This window comes from Heptranchias perlo, chromosome 11 (genome assembly GCF_035084215.1).
Source record: "Heptranchias perlo isolate sHepPer1 chromosome 11, sHepPer1.hap1, whole genome shotgun sequence".
Lineage (NCBI taxonomy): Eukaryota > Metazoa > Chordata > Chondrichthyes > Hexanchiformes > Hexanchidae > Heptranchias > Heptranchias perlo.
The window spans coordinates 34,886,129-34,907,341 of record NC_090335.1 but is presented as its reverse complement, the minus strand read 5'-3'; the positions used below and the strand labels follow the sequence as shown (position 1 = coordinate 34,907,341).

General features: G+C 42.4%; 1 protein-coding gene across 3 annotated transcripts in view; it reads left to right on the top strand.

The window, feature by feature from the left end:
- The first annotated feature begins 10,444 nt into the window (after positions 1-10,444).
- pola1 (polymerase (DNA directed), alpha 1) overlaps positions 10,445-21,213 on the top strand; it is a 212,063-nt gene continuing 201,294 nt past the window's right edge. For all 3 annotated transcript variants that reach the window (XM_067992806.1, XM_067992807.1, XM_067992808.1), the window contains exons 1-7: positions 10,445-10,525; positions 13,043-13,167; positions 16,058-16,154; positions 16,332-16,412; positions 17,212-17,318; positions 19,479-19,541; positions 20,383-20,484. In XM_067992806.1, coding sequence (XP_067848907.1) covers positions 10,483-10,525; positions 13,043-13,167; positions 16,058-16,154; positions 16,332-16,412; positions 17,212-17,318; positions 19,479-19,541; positions 20,383-20,484 — 618 coding nt within the window. In that variant the 5' untranslated portion in view covers positions 10,445-10,482. The remainder of the gene's footprint in view (positions 10,526-13,042; positions 13,168-16,057; positions 16,155-16,331; positions 16,413-17,211; positions 17,319-19,478; positions 19,542-20,382; positions 20,485-21,213) is intronic.

Here is a 21,213-nt window from a genome sequence, read left to right as displayed (position 1 = left end):
TATATTAGATGATATTGAATGTCTGAGCCATTACCCAAACATCTCGTGGAGATCATTTACATTTTCTCCAATTTGTCTGTGGCCTCATTTTTTAACAGCTGGTTCATGGATGCAATGACGCTGACTCCTAAATCTGGAAACGAATAAATGGAGATTTTGCTAAAATTTTCTGCTAATGCACGTGTTGGTTTACTCACAGGTTGATATACAATCACTCATTTGCTGATGGTAAGTTCCTGAATATGTGCATTTTATCAATTTTTTGAAAAATGAGCTGGCACACTTCACTGTAATACTTCACATAATACTCGCAATGGCAACATTTTAGAATATTCAGTTCAAAATGAGTTAGCAAATTGTGACAAAAAAATTGACAAATAGGCCAACGTTTGCAAACTGAATAATTTAGTGGAAAATTGAGATTAGATGACTAAGCTGGGCAACAGTAATGTATTTGTACAAATAGGATCTCGCTTAGTCTGTGGGCAGAGTTGAAGTAGACTATGTGTGTATTGTCTACAAGCACAGGCTGCATGTTAGACTACGCCCACAGTGTGCTGATTCTACAATTCAGTGAAACAATGGGCTTCAGAGTCAATACCAAGTTAAACACACACACACACATACACACACACAAAAAAATCTGCATTAATGGATTGTAACCCTTCGCATGCCAATTGAAAAGTGAACAGGCTCTTCGTTACCTGATTGGACGATTCTTGAACATCAGTCAAACAGCCTTTTTTCCCCATCTCCAATATTTTTTATAATTAATAAACAAAAGTTTCTGCCGCACTTCTGGCAAAGTTATGTCAGTGGTGCAGGGGCAGCTCTGGGAAAATTCCTAGCTCGCATGTGAGCTTCGATAGTGAGCATCAGTAGGTTATTTGACCATGGATGGACTCAGAAACTATTTTGACCCTGTTCTCACTTGAAGTCCATACATGCACATTTTTCATCAGTGCTCACAGACAAGAATGGGAACCCTGACTACTCTTAGTAGTCCTGAGGTGTTGAGGTGAATTGTAGCACACCAATTGTTGTCCCAGTTGAAATTAGAGCTAAAACCTTGGAGCCCTGGTCTGTATGGCTTAGCCCTATACTAACAGATTGATAATTTAAGGTATTTATTTGTCTCTCCTTTTCCCTTTAAATATTAATGATTAAATAGTACACTACAACCCACTAAAGATCAGCACTGACAACAGAATACCTTTATTTAAACTTGAATTTTCTATTGGTCAGTCAAGAATGAATGATGTAGAATGCGTGATTAGATTGATAGTCTGAGGATTTTCAGTTTTGAGGGCAGCTAGAAACTTTCCATGCAAGATTAAATGGGTTGGGTACAGTCCATGACAGAATGAATTGGACATGGTCTACAGAATGAACAGGCTTGATGGTCTTTGGTGTTCTTTGGTTACTGACCCACTTGCCAGTGGAAACAGTTTCTCCCTATCTACTCCATCAAAACCCCTTATAATTTTGAACACCTTTAGACCTTCTCTGCTGCCACCTTCTATAGTATCTCCATCTTCCTCTTTTCGTAATACTGCTGTGAGATGGGGCTGCAGTTGTTTTTCATACTAGATCTGTTCTTTCCTGTGTTTAAGGCCACTAATTTGTCCCATTTTTCTGAATTACTCCCATTTTCCATTCAAAGCTGAGTTCATTTGATACCATATGAGGAAATGTTCACCTAGCTCCTTTTTGTCACAGGAAGCATTTTGTGACGGGATTTTGTTACACACACAGTAGGCTCGGTAACTTCCACCTTCAATAGCATCAAATGGATTCTGTCTTGTACAAGAGATAGGCACAGGAGAGAAGCATCAAAATGAGCAGAGGTAGAGAGGCAGAACATAAGGAAGAAACAGGCTTAACATAGATTTCATTAGAGCTCGTGCAACACAACACCTTAGTAAGACCACAGTTGGAAGGATGTTGAGGCAATAGGGAAGGTACGGCACAGATTTACTAAGATACTGCCTGGTATGAGGGAATACAAATATGGAAAAAGACTAGCAAGATTGGGGCTGATTTAAATAGAACTGAGGACATAATGACATTAATCGATATAGGTGTTTTAAATTATGAAGGTATGGAACAGTGTAGGTAGAAACATGCTGTTCCCAGTGGATAAGGGGTCGACAACAGAGGACATAGATATAAAGGAAAGGAAAGATTTACATTTATAACATTAAATGTAAGAGATTTAGGACTGTATATAGGTTGTGCTAGCTCCTTTCCCATCTTGTCCCCCAACACTCATTCTTCCCCCATCTCCTCCCTGCATAGTGTCTCTATGCCTTCACCTTCCCACTACTCCCTCCCTTTCAACCACACCCTCAATCTCATCAATACCCCATTGAAATAGCAGATCAAATCATATATCCTCCCCTCCCTCTCACTCACTATCACTTGCTTTATCCTTAACCACCCATCCATTCCCCCACTCCTATTCACTCACCCAATGGGTGGGTGGTGAGAGGCAGAGCCCTACTTACCCTCAAACTGTTTCCCTCCTCCATTCCCCCTGCCTTTCTTTCCTATCCGTTTCCTTCTGAGAGGTTTTGTTTGCTTTCAAAATTCAAATTAATCTTTTTTAAAAATCAAATTAGAATGAGGAAAGATGCTGTCTCTCTGTCTGTCTCTCTGTCTATCTCTCTCCCTATGTCTGTCTATCTCTTTCTCTGTGTCTCACTCTCTTTATCTCATAGTTTTCAGAAATTAGCGTCTTACAGTGTAAGCCACTGGAACACTTACCTTTTCTAAATGTCAATAAACATGTGAGATAAATATTTGGTTTCAAAATTCAACTTATTTTGAAAATTAAATTAACTTTAGCATGAGGAAAGACACACAGGTCTGGATTTTCCTCTGCTCTCTCTCCCTCTTACCCTCCCAGTTCCCTTCCATTTTTGGACTGCCTGGTGGAAGGTGCTGGTTGGCTCAGGGTAGTGGCGGTAATTGCCCACATATTTGCATATGGAGGGTGAGGGCTACCAGACACCCCACAATAAAGAGCACAGAAATAGCTATAATAGGTGTGCAAACAGTACACTGCCATTCTCACTCTTCCTCATACACAGACACAGAGCTCTCTGTTTTAAAAAAAACACTCAAATAAACTTTACCTGAATGAAGCTTTTTGAACTTGTCTTCTAGCTTTTCTTCAAATAAGTTTGAAAAGCAACTAAGCATAAACTGTTAGGGACTAAATAAAAATATTTCATCAATACAGCTGACTGACTGGTTTACTGATCCATCATGGGAAATTAGATATACTTCACCTGCTCAGACTGTACAATCCAAATTCAGCTCCCAGCAGCACAACTCTGTGCTAAAGTATTAAGTCCAAGCCCAGGCTTCTGGGAAAGGCTGAGGCATTCAAATAAAAGCTTTAATGAAGGCATTAAAAGACACAAAACACAATTCAATGGATGTATTTAAATTATATTATTGTAACAAACCTAATTGTTTTGAATTATTTATTTTTGATTAAACCTTTATTTGGACATTAGAATTTTCAATTACTGAGAAAAATGGGCATTCACAAAGCAAGCCACAACTCTGTGTTTGCAAGGCTAACCTTCTTTGTCCAGTGCAGACTGAGAGTGAGAGATAGAGAGAGAGAGAGAATCCTTACCCTGCATTCTGAAAGTTGTGAGCCTAGATTTTCTGATAGAACACGATCCCCATTGGAAGTGTGGCAGGAGAAGAATGATACTCGTCTCACATGATGAGTGTTGATCCTGAGATCAGAGATCAGACTCATTTGAATAATTAGGGCAAGCTCCTAAAATATCTCTGATAGGGAACGGACCCATGGGGATGGTGGGGGGGTGGGGTGCGGATATTACTGCTGCAAGTTTTAAAGGCTTGTGGCACCTTAAAGGGTCAGGTTTTGTCTGCAAGAGACTGAATTATTATTGTGCAAATGTTGAAGAGGTCTGCTGCAGAAACAACTTTGCAGATTCAGATGTTCAAGTGCTTCTACAGGAGATTAGGCCGAAGGAGGAGGTCCTCTTTGAAATGGACAGACAGAGGATCCCAAGGACAGCAGCTGAGGGCTAGTGGAAGGAGACAGTGAGTGAGATAGGGCAGTGAGTGCCATTGCAAACACCCCATGCACACCATTCAGAGCTTTAAGTTTAATTACCTTACCAAGTCACACAAGGCAACATAAGTCAGCCACACTTCTAAGAATCCATTGTACTAAGTATGTTTTCCACTTACAATGACCTCCTGTAAGATCTTTGATAGTATATAAATAATGATATTAAATCAAAGTATTATATAAAAAAAGAACAGAACGTTTGACTTTAAAATGGGAATTGAATTATGTCTGCACAGCCTGGCCCAGTTATCCCCCAACCTCTAACCCCTCTTCACCTGAAGACTACACTTACACTTGACCCACTGTATACAATGCCATAGGAGATCGACTAGTTTTATTTATATATACATATACATCATAGTGAATTCTAAAATTTACTACAACATCTGTGTCATATGACTAATTGATACATCAATGTACTATAAATACTAATACAATGATATATTAATATGCTTGTAGATGTATATACTGATAAACTTATAAACTAATGCCCTTCCAGTTTATAGACTGATGCAATTTAGACACACATGTATACTAATGTAAATCTAATTTTACACATTGCAACATGATCCCCTCACCAAATAACCAGCAGCAGAAGCAGTAACTTCCACTCTTACTCCCAGGTAAAACACAAATGATAGTATAATGACTAAGCAATATATATATTTCTGTATAATACAAATACAAAAATACTAGGGAGTCGGTGAACAGCAATAACCTAATCTCAGGGTTCAGAAGTCCATAAATCTGTTGAGCTTTGCTCTTGTAGTTCATGACATCAGCTGGACTCTTGGGTAAAGTTTCACCTGTAAAACTGCCTGCTGGAACCTTGTGTCATTTTATGTGCCACATCATTTTGAGAAACTTCTCCCTGACCAAAACTCATATTTCCTGACTGTAAGGAATCAAATAAATTTGGAGTTTAGAGGTAGAAAGAAAAACCACAAATTCTGGAAATCTAAAATAAAAACAGAAAGTGCTGGAAATGCACAACAGATTAGATAGCATTTAATGAATTCTACTGAACTTGAAACTTTAGCCTGCCTTGCTATTTCAATTGCTGACTACCTGCATATTTCCAGAATTTCTTGTTTTTTTAAAACATATCTGACATTTACAATTCTTCTTTTTATCTTTTGCATTTCTGAATAGCTATTTACACACCATCAACAATTATACAAATGGATATATGGCTTGGCCAGAGTACTATAATAATGATCACCCCCCCCCCACCCCGACCCCTACACACACAAACAAAATCCTCTCCTACCTTCCGTAGAATCTTGACTATATACATATCCCCCATTGCTTTTGCCTCCTGTTGTTTGCGCTTTCTGTCAGACATCACTTCTGTCCTGGTGCTGAAGGCTTTTCCTCTATCGGGCTGTTTGGATAAGTGCACTCACAGCAAACAGCACTTGTATGTGCCTCGGTGACAGCTCACCGGACAAAGGTCATGCCAAGTTGTTCTCTCACCCCATGCGAATGTACTGAGTTGCGTAAAGGACCACTCCTCTTTGCTTTGAGCTGATGATGAGATTAAGATGCCATGCCTATTTTCCTGCATTCACTTTAGAGGCTCCAATCTCCTTGTAGCACCAAATGCTACTGGCTTGTTCTTATCATAACTAACCTTTTGTGACAGTGACAGTGGGAATAGTAGGCAAAATATTGGGTGCTTGCCAATGGAATGTTTTTGGGTGAATGGGTGTTAATGGGAGAAAATGCAAAAACAAACTCCTGTTGTGTAAACAAGATTATACTGAATAGCAGCTATTGGCACAGTGTGATGGAAATAGAATAATTGAATATCTGAATATTTAGAAACACTTTCTTACAAATAGACTAAAATATAAGGAGAGATCAACATTGTCTATTTTCTTTTAGCTTATAACTAAGCTTGACTGGAAGCAGGATTTATATGCAATGTTTTAGGAAGGGACAGTGAAAAAAGTTCCAAAGGACAATTATTAGGGTTAAATATAAGCTGCATTTTATTATTTATACTTTGAAGTTCCTTTCTCTGTAAAGAAATCTGTCTTCTTCTTCATTGGATCCAAGATTTCTATAAACAGTTGTGTGGTCTGAATTTCCTCTTCTGTCAGAACATTCAGTAACTTAAATATTGTGTGCACTGAGTTTTGTAGTCATATTTAAAGGGGAAGGAAAATATTCAGGGTGTACTTTTGTTCAAAGTACTTAACCCCAAGGTGTAAGAAATATAATTATAGAAATAGCTATTCCCTTTAACAAAATGAACTTCATATTTATGCCCCGATGACGACTTTCCATTTTGGGTTGCTCCCCTGAGCCACTCAGCTAAAGTCACTGACAGGGATTGCAACTTCAGGTCAGCATAAGAGCTGATTTGGAGTTGTCCAGCTCCAGGGAGATACACTACTGAATGAATGCACTGCAAAACCAGGCTCCCAGACATCTCTGAAGTTTCAATCGTCATTAAAACGAATGGGTTCACTTCAGGAACAGGTGGTTCCTTCCCTTCAGTGACGTTACTAGAGGGAGAGAGAGTTCTGAAATGGGGGGCAGCAAATTTGGTTTATTTTTTATTGGTAATGGGGATTTTTGTGATTATATTTTTCCTACATAGACATTGAGGGATTACATTAAACAGAAACTTTGCTTCCCTTTTAAGTCTGAAGCAAGTGTATAATGAAAATGTCCTAGAGACAAAATGTATGCAGCTCAGTCAATGCAATTTTAGGTCAGTTCACCTCAGCTGACAGGTATAGAGAGACAGAATGAAACATTCTTCTTATTGCTGTTTCTAACTAGTAGGAAGGCTGTGTCAGGAATTGTTCTATACTGCAGCTAATTTGTGGATGTCAGGATTTGACTTGCCTACTGAATCATCAAGACTTTGAGGGAAAATAGTAAATTTACAAACTTGGGAATAATATAAAGTATTATGGGGAGAAAAGGAGAGATATACCTTTCCCACATCAGCCGAGTTTAAGTTTGTGTTTTGTGGTGATCAAGGAGAAATTTACATCTGGGACTGTCTTATCCTATCCTGCCTGAGGACATCATGGGAGGAAAACTGGGGAAATAAAAGAGAAAATAGAAAACAAAGAAAGGCAAAAGATACATTTCTGTGGAAGAGATTGGTGATATTTTGAATTACATTTTATTTAAAATCTCGGGGTGTGGGCGACACTGGAAAGACTGCGTTTATTGCTCATCCCTAGTGCCCTGAGGGCCAATGTAAGGAATCTTACAACACCAGGTTATAGTCCAACTGTTGGACTATAACCTGGTGTTGTAAGATTCCTTACATTTGTCCACCCCAGTCCATCACCGGCATCTCCACATCATGGCTACTATCGACACCCCGAGGGCCTTAAGAGTCAACGATGTACCGTGGAACTGAAGTCACATGTAGGCCAGACTGGGCAGGGCTGCAGGTTCCCTTCCCTGTAGGACCTTAGTGAACAAATTGGGTTAAGTAATAAGATTATTCTGCAGGAACTGTTATATGTACCCTTGATTATAGTAAAATACCTTGAATTACTTTCCTGATATTTTCTTAATTATTTTATTTTTAAAATGACAACTAAATCCTGTCCTTTGGGAAAGAGGTGTTGGAAGAGATCCCAAATATCAAAGGAGATGTGGGACAGAAAAGTAGCCCAACATGGTAAGAAGTCTGCTGTTATTCTTTCTTGTGATATTCTTTACAATAATGTTGTACATATTCTTCGTTTTCCTGCTTTATACTCATGCCAATGGTTTTGTTAACATGAGCGAACAGACAAAAATGTGCCTCAACCTAATACTTTGTAAGGAAGAGAAAGGTGTGGTTGTTTCAATTAGCCCAAGTGTCCTGAGTTAGGAAGAGGAAAAATCAGCCAGGGCTTGGGGCACCCTTGGGACAGTATCCCAGCACAAGTTATCACCTTCAGGAGAGGAGAAAAGGGGAACAAATAATGAAAATTGAGGTTCAATTTTTTTCTCCTTCTTTGCAGGAGACACTGAATCTAGCTAGGACGGACTCCACAGATGACACATCCCCCCCCCCCCCCCCTTCTCATCCAAGTGGTCATTCTTCATGTGTAAGCCCATTCCTGTTCTCACCCAATATCCACATACTTGCCCATTCCAGCAGATTATACTGGATAACAATTAGGAGTGGGAACTCTGAGTACTTTTTCCTTTCAATAGCCAGGAGTGCTGAGACTAATTATTATCCCTCAACTGCTGCCATAACTAAGATCAACTAACACAGTAAAGACAGGGAATCAAAACTGGGACCATCTTAGTGCTATACTGGACAGCCCCTTTACCTACTGGGCTATAAGGGAAACTTGCAGTACACTGTGTCTGTTACACACAATATGTATAAAAAAGTTCGCTGGGGATTATAAATTCTTATTATGGGGTACTGGCGTTCAGACACTCTACTCCTCTGGTGATGTTTCACCTCCCTGGAATCCAAAATGTCGTTGTACTCCTCTTCCTTCATTTAACACAAATAGAGAATTCTAAAGGGGATTCCCATCATTCCGTTCAGGAAGCTAACTTCCATGAATGTTGAGGTGTTTCTGGGGAGAAGGCTCAAAAAAGTAAAATTCGAATTGTTGCTTCAAATCTCATAAATTTGAAAAAAGTTATTCACAGCAATGGCAGTCGGTGTTTTGGTGCTTACAACCTGACTCTTTGGCCCTCAGCACCCAGTTTAAATGGAGCCAGGCAGCAACTGACCTACAATCGGCAGAAGTTCAGGAAGAGGTCGCAGGTCAAGATGATGTCACCTGTCCTCATTTTGCATTAAATTTTAATTTTAACACCTCACTGAGGGGCAGCGCTCTTCTCCCCCCACCACCCAAATCCTGACAGAAAAATTGGCGGCAATGGAATTAGATCAGCGCCCTGGTGCAATAGGTCTCCCCTCATTTTCCCAGTGCTTTGCCCCCTTGAAATGAGCGCTTATCGAGCGCAAGATCACAAAATCAGCCCCTTGGTTTACAGGAGGCATTCAGTTAATAGTGAGCTTACAATAAACATTTAGTTTAGTTGGCAGTTATATTAAGCACTTAGGTAGAGGTTATTAAATTGACGGAGCTTTTAAATCATTGCATTGAGGAGGATCTTAAAGGAGAGGTGAAAGGGATGTTAAAGGGTAAGATGCTCAAGTGTGGCAAAGGAGCCAGAGGTAAAGGGTGAAGGCCAAGGTGGGATCCCGAGATGACTGCCATGACGCCACCATGGTGATTGTGGAGGGGAGTGTGATAGAATGTGAAGCTGGGTGGAGCGGCCTCAGTGAGAAGGAAGGGGTCAAAAACAGTGATCCAGACATTAGTTAGGCCTAAGATTTTAACTTATTGCCTCAAGGATGTGCAGGGTCTTATTTGTGAGTGAGCAAACATTTTACAGGGTGATGTGAAGGGGGAGGCGCTCCCCTCTGAGTCAGAGGAACTTGGGTTCATGTCCCTCTCCAGGATTTGAGCACATAATCTGGGCTGACACTGAGGGAGTACTGCATTGTCAGAGGTGTTGCCTTTTGGATGAGACATTAAACTGAGGATCTATCTGCCTGTTCAGGTGGACGTAAAAGATCCCATGGCACAATTCAAAGAGCAGGGAGTTAACCAGCTGTCCTGGTCAACATTTCTCCTCCAACCATCATCACCAAAACCAAATCATTTATCTCATTGCTATTTGTGGCACTTTGTTGTATGAAAATTGGCTGTCGTATTTATCTAAAAAACAACAGTGACTACGATTGAAAAATAAATTCATTAGCTGTGAAGCACTTTGGGATATCCTAAGGACGTGAAAAGTGCTATACAAATGCAAATTATTTTTCTTTCTTGCTCTGCTCTTTTGCTCATTCTATGTCAAAACATCACTGAAAGCAACCAAAATTGAATGGGGCCTTGTCGCAGTCCCCACTGGTACAGGAAGTCAGCTTCGACTGCCTCTCGTTTGGCTATTATCACCTGGACCCCCCAATTTTAAAGGCATATATAGAAAATATATCAGAATTTTGACATTTTCAATATTGCAATCTTTTCATTCCACTACTATTACTTTGAGGATATATCTTAATGTGAGAGTTCGTAATTGATTGTTTATTAGACTGTGGATGTTATTGGCAGTCCATCAGTTCAGCACAGAAACCTCCTGGCTCTCTCATTCAGAAGAGAAGACAGGCAGAAATGCCATCGTGACTTGATCAAAGATGGCCGCGCTCTATTATGCACCAAACATTCGCCGTTCCTATTCGCGCGCTACTGCGTGACGTTTTTCCGTCCCAGCAATTTCATTCTATTAGTTCCGGTGGATTTGGCGCCAGATTTCGTTGTGAATCAAAAGCGGGCGGAAGAGAAGGGAAGGAAAGGAGAATGGGTCCGGAGAGGGAGGCCGGAGCCGAGCCCGAGCAGCAGGGTAATGGGGAAAGGGATCCGGGGGGTGGGGGGGAACAGACAGAGGGGCTCGCCTAATGGGAATAGGATCGGGATCGGGATAATAGGGGAAGGAGCCAGGGTAAAAGAGGGAGAGCAAGAGGGGCGGGGATAAGGGAGAGAGTGGGGCGAGCAGCTGGAGTAAGGGGTAAAGGGAAGAGGGGCCTGGATAAGGTGTGTGGGGTGGGGGGGAGAGGGTCCGGGCACCAACTGCCCCGGGCGCGGGGTCCGGGCACCAACTGCCCCGGGCGCGGGGTCCGGGCACCAACTGCCCCGGGCGCGGGGTCCGGGCACCAACTGCCCCGGGCGCGGGGTCCGGGCACCAACTGCCCCGGGCGCGGGGTCCGGGCACCAACTGCCCCGGGCGCGGGGTCCGGGCACCAACTGCCCCGGGCGCGGGGTCCGGGCACCAACTGCCCCGGGCGCGGGGTCCGGGCACCAACTGCCCCGGGCGCGGGGTCCGGGCACCAACTGCCCCGGGCGCGGGGTCCGGGCACCAACTGCCCCGGGTCCGGGCACCAACTGCCACGGGTCCGGGCACCAACTGCCCCGGGCGCGGGGTCCGGGCACCAACTGCCCCGGGCGCGGGGTCAGGGCACCAACTGCCCCGGGCGCGGGGTCAGGGCACCAACTGCCTCGGGCGCGGGGTCCGGGCACCAACTGCCACGGGTCTGGGCACCAACTGCCTCGGGCGTGGGGTCCGGGCACCAACTGCCCCGGGCGCGGGGTCAGGGCACCAACTGCCACGGGTCCGGGCACCAACTGCCCCGGGCGTGGGGTCCGGGCACCAACTGCCCCGGGCGTGGGGTCCGGGCACCAACTGCCCCGGGCGCGGGGTCCGGGCACCAACTGCCCCGGGTACAGCTGATGTACAGGAGACATGTGCTGGGTGTTACTGATACAGGTGGTATATGGGAGCTGGGTACTGGAAGTTACAGATACAGCTGGTGTAAGGGGTTGTGCTCTGGCCTTTGAATGTACAGCTGATGTGCCAGTGCAAGACAGTGTTACAGCTACAGCTGATGTACAGGAGCCATGTTCCAGGTGTTACTGCTACAGCTGGTTGTTTAAGATCCAGTGTGTTACAAATATATCTGGCGTATGGAAGCTGGGTACTGAGAGTTAAATGTACAGCCAGTGTACTGGAACTGTCTGCTTTTGTCCTCTTTTTGTTCTCGCACTGGGATGGTGTCTGTAAACTTGATTCAAGTTTGTGAATTCAGTGCATTAACAGAGGAAGTTGGAGTTATCATGTGGCTTCATTGCTTCACCTGTGACATTGCAATGCAATAACACTCCTACTTGCTGATGGTAAATCACTGAGTGAAACTCCTGGTGTTGCTGCAAAGCTGTCAAGTGTCACAGTTTTATGTTTAAAAATGTTTTGTGTTTCTCCTCTCTTCCTAAAGTAAATCTCCAGTTGTATTAAAAGGCTAACTTTTGTATACCTGATGAATTTGTATTGCATCTATTCAACAATGTTATGTTTTATTGACTATTCTTCAATGTATCTGTATCCAGTAATCCCACTACAGTCTTGTTGTGAAAACATGGCTAAATTCAGGATAACTGCAGAATCTGAGACATGTTGTCAGCCTTGGTGGAATAGCCTGCTGTCATTCTGATTGGTTTAATAATGAGAAGTTGTCTGATTCATGCTTAAAGTACGACATACTTCAAATCTTTTCAGGACTTTGAATTCCTCAGTAATCAACTATAAACGTCCCTCTACCAATAGGCCTGTCTCGAAGGACGATGGTGTAAGCACCAAAACAGTTTAGCTACTTTGCCATGCTACAACATCGTGAATGGTTGTAAAGTTCCATTCTCGAGCGCCAGTCCTTGCCACAGATGGTGCAATGTCAGATTTTGAAGCCTACGCAGTATTAACTCTTGAAGCCTGATGTGCCTTTAATGTCCCTCTAATGTAAATGTCCTTCTTGCAGTAAACATTGCTGCTCTGGTCATTAAAAATCTTATACATGCATGCATTTCCTGTCAACTTTTTCCATTATAAATTCCCATTGCTACTTTTATAATGGGAATTGACTGTGCTAATTTGTCCTGCTCTAATTATACTCTCTACCACCCCTCCTTCAGTGCCACCACTTTGCACAGTGCAATTACCAGTTTGCACATGCAGTTTCCATCATTGATCAAATTGAACCTAATAAGGTGCCATATCTGGTTGTGCTTGGGGTCTGGGCAAAACTATGCACAAGATATGGAGAACTGTTGTCCAAGATCCAGGCTAATCTTTATACTTTGCCATCAGTACTGCAGGATGTTTTATTGTTTCATTGGGATAGACAGATGGCAAGGACACCACTTTGTGGTATCTGTATAATATATGAACTCAAATCTCCAGATGAGGCTTGTGCCTGCAACCTACTGATTAAAAGGTGATCTCACTGAGAGGTTTTCTAGAGATATTTGGTCTAAAGTGGAACCACATCAGCATGGGTTAATGTATGATGTGTTTTGAAATTAAATCTTTCAGGTGATACTAACTCATGCGGCTTGGCAATAACACGCTCAAAACGTGATCGCAAAGAGAAAGGAGGGCGAGTAGCAGCATTGGAACGCCTGAAGAAGGCCAAGGCTGGTGAGAAAATAAAATACGAGGTAAACTAGTTAAGCTTTTAACATTTTAACATGGGATAAGAAGTTATATTTCTGGCTAAGGAAAGATCTGTTAACTAAAAGTTCTGACTATTAAATTTCCGCACCAGTAAGCTGCATTTAGTTACTCGTGTTGATATGGAGCCCCAAGTTCATGTGACTGATGTCAGTTGAGTGGTTACCCGTGGAAGATCAGTATCTATAGTAAGAATAGGCGAGTGTCATTGTGGAAGAATCTATCGTCAAGGGGGTAGATAGTGTCTTTTGTACATGTGAACCAGAGTTCCGAATAGTATGTTGCTTCACAGGTGCCAGGGTTAGGGACGTCACAGAGTGAATACAAAAGGTTCTGGAATGGGAGAATGAGCTCAGAGGTCATGATTCATATGGGAACCAATGACATAGATAGGATAGGTTTGAGTTTCTACAAAGGGATTTCAAGGAGATAAATTATTTAGAATTAGAACCTCCAGGGTAGTAATCTCTAGATTACTTCCAGTGCCACATGCTGAACCAGACAGGGAGAGAAGGATAAGGATTGTCAATGTGTGGCTGGATGGACAGTGTAGAAGGGAGGGTTTCAGATTCCTGGGACACTGGGACCACATTTGGGACCAAGGAAAGCTGTGCAGATGTTACGGTCTTCATCTAAACTGGTGAGTCACCCGTGTCCTTGTGGAAAGGGTAAATAGGGCAGTGGGGAAAGATTTAAATTAGTTAGGGGGTGGGTGGGAGGTCCACACTAAGTCAAAAAGCATGAGAAAAAGAACCAGCAGGACATATGGACTGGGCGGGGGACAGTTACCCAGATAAGAGATCTGTACACAAATGCACTTAGCATAATAAATAAAACGAGAGTTAGAAGCACAAATTCAGTTTAAAGGGTATGATTTAGTAGCCATTACGGAGACCTGACTACAACTTGACCATGATTGGGAGCTAAATATTCTAGGCAATAGGATCTTTAGAAAGGACAGGGAAATTGGGAAAGGAGCAATATTGATAAAAGGCACAGTAGAAAGAGGGAATTTCAGTAAGGGTGATCGGGTAGTGGAAACATTATGGGTAGAGTTAGGGAACAGCAAAGGATGCAAGATGGGAGTTGTCTACAGACCCCCTGATAGTGACGCAGTTTGTTTGGGGGGGGGGGGGGTGTACAAATACAGAGATCAGCAAAGTGTATAGCAAAAACAAAGTGGTTATATTGGGAATTTTTAAATTTTCATACAGATTGGGAGAAGCAGAACAGTTCAAACAGCGAAGTCAATGAATTTATAGAATGTATTCGGGGCAGTTTTCTAGAAAAAATGTTTTACCACGACAAGAGAACAGGCCATACTGGGTTTAGTGATGAATAATGAACCAGAATTAGCTAACAATCTGACGGTAAAGGAGCATCTTCCAAATAGTGACCATAATAAGATTGAATTTGATATTAGGTCTGAGAGGGAGAAAGAAGGGAGAGTCACAAACCAAACTTCAAAGGGATGAGATAAATTTAACCACAATAAACTGAGCTGAACTGTTAATGGGTAAACCTACAGACAGTGGCAAGTATTCAAAGAAATATTTGGTATGATACAAAACCAGTACATACCCCTAAAGGTAAAGGATCTACTTGTGTAGTTAAGCAACCGTGGTCAACAAATGAGGTAAGAGGCCTATTCCTCAGCCCATCTGCTGCTGGAACCTTCCTCAATGCTTTTGTTACCTCCAGACTCGACTCTTCCAATGCTCTCCTGGCCGGCCTCCAATCTTCCACCCTCTGTAGACTTCAGTTCATTCAAAACCCTGATGCCTGTATCCCTCACACCAAGTCCCATTCACCCATCACCCCTTTGCTCGCTGACCTGTATTGGCTCCCTATCCAGCAACGCCTCAAATTTAAAATTCTCATCTTTGTGTTCAAATCCCTCCATGGCTTCACCCTCCCTATCTCTGTCACCTCCTCCAGCCCTACAACCCTACGAGAACTCTGTGTTCGTCCAATTCTGGCCTCTTGTGCACCCCTGATTTCCTTCAGACTTCAGGGTCAAACTGTGTGACACACATACAAACAATGATGGACAGGAAAAGACTTACTGGTTCATCCAGCCCATCCCACACAACTTCGAGGCCTTGTGCATCACAATATACACACTCCCCACCTCACCATGTAATCTGGGAGATTATGTTTATCCTGAATTTAACTCAGGTCTGTAAACCAGTGGTTTTACGTCCAGTTGGAAAGACAGCACCTATGACAATGCAGCACTGTCTTGGTACTGCATTGTTATCAGTGTATATTATGTGCTCAAGTTGTGGAGTGGGATATGAACCTATAACCTCCTGACTCTGAGACAAGATTGCTCCAAAAAGACAGTGGTTTGGGATCAATATTTGTTGGAAATTTAAGATAACTGTGGCACCTGTAGGATATATGGAAATGGTCCAGAATCAATTTTCTGTTGTCAGTTGTTACTGGAGGGCCTCTAGTGGCAGGAAGGCAATATTGTTCTTTAAAGCACTAGATCAACTTGCATTCGAACACTCTTGGGCATGTGCTGTTAACTCTGCATACACACTTTCCACCTTGTGTAGTGTTATATCTGAGGGAGGAGGATCTACATGTAGTGCAGTCCTTCAGAAATAGATTTATCATCAGTTCTAATGGATTTGATCTGTAGGTAACGTTCTTCTCGTGATCGGTAAGTGTTCTTTTGGCAGATAGTACTTTATTTTTAATGGACACTTAACTGGTGCACATACCACTGATTTGTACAATTGTTAGCCTTTGGTGTCTTTCTAAGGGATCTGTACTTTGTGGCACTGGTTCAGGTGCTGTACCAGTTTGGTGAAGTCCACTTCTTTTCCCACGTGGTATAACATGGTGTCAAATGCTACTGTCTTTCAGGTTGAAAAGATTTCAAATGTTTATGAGGAGCTTGATGAAGATCAGTACTCCAAACTTGTTTGTGAACGGCAGGAAGACGACTGGATAGTTGATGATGGTAGGTACTAAACTTCATTCACTAAATTCCTTCTTCATAATGGAGCTGTGCGTCCTGCTAAGGCAAATTCCTTAAGACATGATGGGAATCATCCCTGTAATCACTGTGTCTTCTAAAAAAGACACTTGTACTATTATTGTAGAAAGCTTTTTTTAATGCTGTATTTGTATTTGCCAGAGGGGATCGGTTATGTGGAAGATGGTCGAGAAATTTTTGATGATGACTTGGCAGAAGATGTCTTTGATACAAAAAGCAAAGGTAAAGATTCAGCAACTGTATGACCAAGGGAAGTAGTTTGCGACGCAGTCAGAACTACTGATGGTTCATTCACGCATTGGTCAAGAGAATAAGGCGGAGCTTACTTTTAATGCATTCCATTGCAAATGCTAATAGCCCTTTGATAGTCCAGATTGTTAACTTGACAGTAACTGAGTGTTACTTCTAATATTCCACATTGAATGTGAGTGATCGAGCATTTAGAATAATTCGGGATGCTGCTGGTCACTTCGACTTATTATTGAGGTTGTCTACATTAATGAGAAAACCCAGGACAGCTGTTTATCTGCAGCAATTGCTGTACTCCTATATCTTAGGCAATTTTTGTTTCCCCTCAATTTATTTTGTAACTAAAGAGACAGAAACAGTGTTTGCACAAATTCATCCGATTGTCATTTTAGGTCACACCGTTAGAAATTGCTGCACTTCTCTAACCTTGTGTTATTAGTCTTAACCAAGTAAACATTCTGATGATCTCTTTCTCTGTTTAGTTACAATATTTTGTAAAACTGTTAGTTTTTCAGTAAAGTTCAGGAATAACTATTAATGCACTATGGAAAATGACTTCTCGGCATGTCGTAAAAGCATATTAAAAACATTGTCAGAGTTGCTAATGTTCAATTCAATTTTGAAGATGTCTCCAATTTTTCCATCAATACTTGGTATTTCTAAGTACTTCTATTTTTAGGTGGATCATTGATCATATTTTTAAAAATTTAGATGTCGTCTTTTTGTTAAAATGCCTGGATTCTGTTTGCTACTCTCTGGTCCATTCTTGTAGGCAAAGGAAACTCCAGTGGAAACAAAGAGAAGAAGAATGTGATGGTTTCAAAGCCCAACAACATCAAATCTATGTTTTTGGCCAGCACGGCCAAGAAAAAAGCAGAGGTGCGGCATAATCTCTTCATAGTAAATGAGATGCAGGTTTCCTGCTTTTCTGTTAACTGATGGATTTAAATTTAGTTTTTTTCCCTTCTCTTTCCCTTTTGGGAAACACAGTTACAAACCTGTTGATATAAGCAGGAGTAGGCTCTAGGAGCCATATGGCCTATTGCTCCTATTTCTTATGTATAAGATAGCATTACTTCTTTGCTTTTGTACTCTGTGCTTCTATTTATAACACATTGTGTCAGGATACAAATTTGGTTTCTCTGCTGGACGCTAGATTGTAGTACTTGGGCCAGAACTCTCCATTTGCATTCTGTGGAGGCATGCTTACTTTTGGGTCAGTGTGGAGCAGCATTGATGGTGTGTGGAGGAGTGCATGTCTTAAACTTCTGATTGAAGAAGGAAAAGTAGCACTAGGAGCAGTGTTGATGGGTATTGATGATCTCTGTCCCCTCAGTCACTTTCAAGCTCTCAAACATCTAGTCTTTAGCCCTCCATTTGCCACTATATTACTGCAGCCATCAATTTGTTCAACTCCCTCGCCTCTGCCTTTTGATGTGCTTCACTCCAGCAAAGCTTTTACTCTGTCACCTTGGTTGCTCCCTCAAATCAAAGTGGTGCAGACTTGAGAGTGTCTGATGCACAACTGGTTTAGCTAGATCTGGCTGAACCCTGTCAAGTGCTAACTGCCTCACTTGCCTCTGCCAAAAGGGCCCACTACTCCAGGATCATCCTGGTGAGCAAAAGTAACCTCTCCTCTGCCCCCTGCACCCTCACGTCCAACAAGAAGTGCAATGAGCTCATGAACTTCTTTGTTACTAGGAGTGAGACCATCTGTTTAGCTCCATCTGCTGCGTCCCCCCCGCCCCCCCCCACCCTTCCTCTGGCCCACCAAGACAAACCTGTGTCTTTCTCTAGTTTCTCTCTTGTCTCCACTCAATCCCTCTCTGTTCATCTTGTCCATGAGACCCACTTTCTGCCTCCTTGACCTTATTCCCACTAAACTGCTTACCACCCAAATTCTCATTCTGGCCTCCATGCTAGCTGACATTGAAAATGGTTCCCTCTCCTCGGGTATTGTCCCCCTCCCTTTCAAACTGCCATTATCACCCCCTCCTCTTTCAAAAACCCCTCTGTCCTTGCAAACTATTGGCCTATCTCCAACCTCGCTTTCCTCTTCAAAGTACTTGAATGAGTTGCCTCCCAAATTCGTGCACATCTTTCCTGCAACTCCATGTTTGAATCTCTCCAATCAAGTTTCTGCCTTCCCACAGCAGCAACATGACTCTGATCACAAATGACATCCTTTGTGACTGACTTTGATGCATCATCTGTCCTTGTTGTCCTTAACCTCTCTGCAGCCTTTGATACGGTTGACCATGCCATCCTCCTCCAGTGCCTCTCTGTTGTGACTGCCCTCGTTTTGTTCCATACTTACCTATCCAGTTGTAGCCAGAGCATACCCAGCAATGGCTTCTCTTCCCACCCTCGCACTGTTACCTCCAGGGTCCCCCAAGAATTTACCTTTGCTCCCCTCCTCTTCCTCATCTACACACTGCTTCCTGGTGACACCATCCACAGACATGGGGTCAGCTTCCGTATGCATGCTGATGACGTCCAACTCTACCCCTCCACTGCTTCTATGATATCAGACTGTATGTCCGACATCTCCATAATTTTGTCCCGCCATACAATCCCCCCCGACTCTTGGTTCCTCTGACTCTGGCCTCCTGTGCATCTCCCTCCTCCCTTCGCCCCACACTCTGGAAATCCCTTCCTAAACCCCTTGGCCTCTCCATTTCTCCCCTCCTTTAATACTCTCCTTGAAACCCATCACCTTGGCTAAGCTTTTGGGCACCCCACCAATAATTTCCTTCTTTAGCTTGGTGTTCATTTTTTGGTTAGTTCTTAGATGCACCTTGGGACGTTTTTCTACATGAAAGGCACCATATAAATGCAAGTTGTTGTTGGCTGTGCAGAAAGTCACGTCACCGACCATCTTGACCTCCTCACCTGAAGAGATAAAGCGGTGCAGGGTTCCAGCCGTAGTGGTCCAAAGGGGAAGAATTCACTGCAGAGTCTATTTAAAACAAAATATAGTCTTAAAACCCTACTGTAAATTATCTCTCTCTATTTTATCACATTTTGATTTTTTTGCAGAAAGATGTTGATCTGTCCAAGGATGATCTACTGGGAGATATACTTCAGGATCTTCATGCAGAGGTAAAGAGCCAGATCTGGTTTAAATTATTCCAGATAATTACATCGTACATGAAGCACAAAAAGTCTATAGGTGCAGCAGGTAATCCAGAAGGCAAACGGAATATTGGCCTTTATTTCTAGGGGGATGGACTATAAAAGCAGGGAAGTCATGCTACAACTGTACAGGGTGCTGGTGAGACCATACCTGGAGTACTGCATACAGTTCTGGTGCCCTTATTTAAGGAAGGATGTACTTGCATTGGAGGCAGTTCAGAGAAGGTTCACTAGGTTGATTCTGGGTATGGAAGGGTTGTCTTATGAGGAAAGATTGAACAGGTTGAGTCTATACTCATTGGAGTTTAGAAGAATGAGAGGAGATCTTATTGAAACATACAAGATTCTGAGGGGACTCAATAGGGTAGATGCTGAGAGGATGTTACTCCTCATGGGGGAATCTAAAATTAGGGGGCATAGTCTCAGAATAAGGGGTCGCCCGTTTAAGACGGAAATCAGGAGGAATTTCTTCTCCCAGAGGGTCGTGAATCTTTGGAATTCTTGGCTGAGTCATTGAATACATTCAAGGCTGAGTTAGACAAATTTTTTGATCAGCAAGGGAGTCAAAGGATATGGGGAAAAGGCAGGAAAGTGGAGTTGAGGTAAAAATCAGATCAGCCATGATCTCATTGAATGATGGAGCAGGCTCAAGGGGCCGAATGGCTTACTCCTGCTCTTATCTCTTATGGTCTTATGGCCTTACATTGCGTGTTCTTGAATTGTCTATTGTCTGATCCCATTGTTTTATGATGGTATATCTTCAGTGTTTATGTATTGTTCATAAGCGGTCAATGTTTGCACTTAACAGGCGTCTCCAATACCTGCGCCGCCACCTGTTGTAGTTTTGAAGAAGAGAAAGCCTGCTGGAGTATCAGTGAATCCATTTTCTGTCAAACCACCTGCACCTAAGGTACCTCAGTAAGCAACTTCAGCAAATAAAAAAACAATCATCTCTATGCCTGGAAATTGAAAGTGAGCAGTAAAATCTCTGATATTGTTTCATTGATTCTGAATCTGTTTGAGTGGAACAAATATTCCTCGGTGTTTTCTGAGTCTTTTATTAATATATATCCATTTTTACTGTATAATTTAAAAGATCACTTTTATTGGTGACCAGATTTTCTAATGAGTTCATTTGAACCCTTGTGTATACATTCCAATGTTGCTTCTCTCGCTGCTGTAATCAGATATGCCGATGTGAAGCAAATTGCAAATAGCTTGGGCAAATGAAAGATATAAAAAAGACCTTAAAGACCAAAAATGCATATAACTGAGCAAATTGCATTTATAGGATTGTAGAAGAGATCATAGTACATAGAATTATGACATGTCGCTCATGTAAAATGTACATTCAGCAAAAAGCTTTGAAAAGTGTAGCTAAATTACTTTGGAGCACTTCATGTCATCTCACTGTCACATGATGAGCTGTCTGCCCTACCTTCATACCAGAGTGTGTAGAGATGATTCCTGACTCTCTCTCATTGAAAAACCTGGTGAAGGAGCATGGGCAGTAGTACAGGGTGCCACCACAGTTGAGGCAAGTAGGTAAATCCACAAGTAGTGATTCGGTGACCCCGCAGTTGGGTTTTAAAGTGTAAATTGTAGGAAAAGATTGACAGAGGTAAAGTGCTACAGTTTT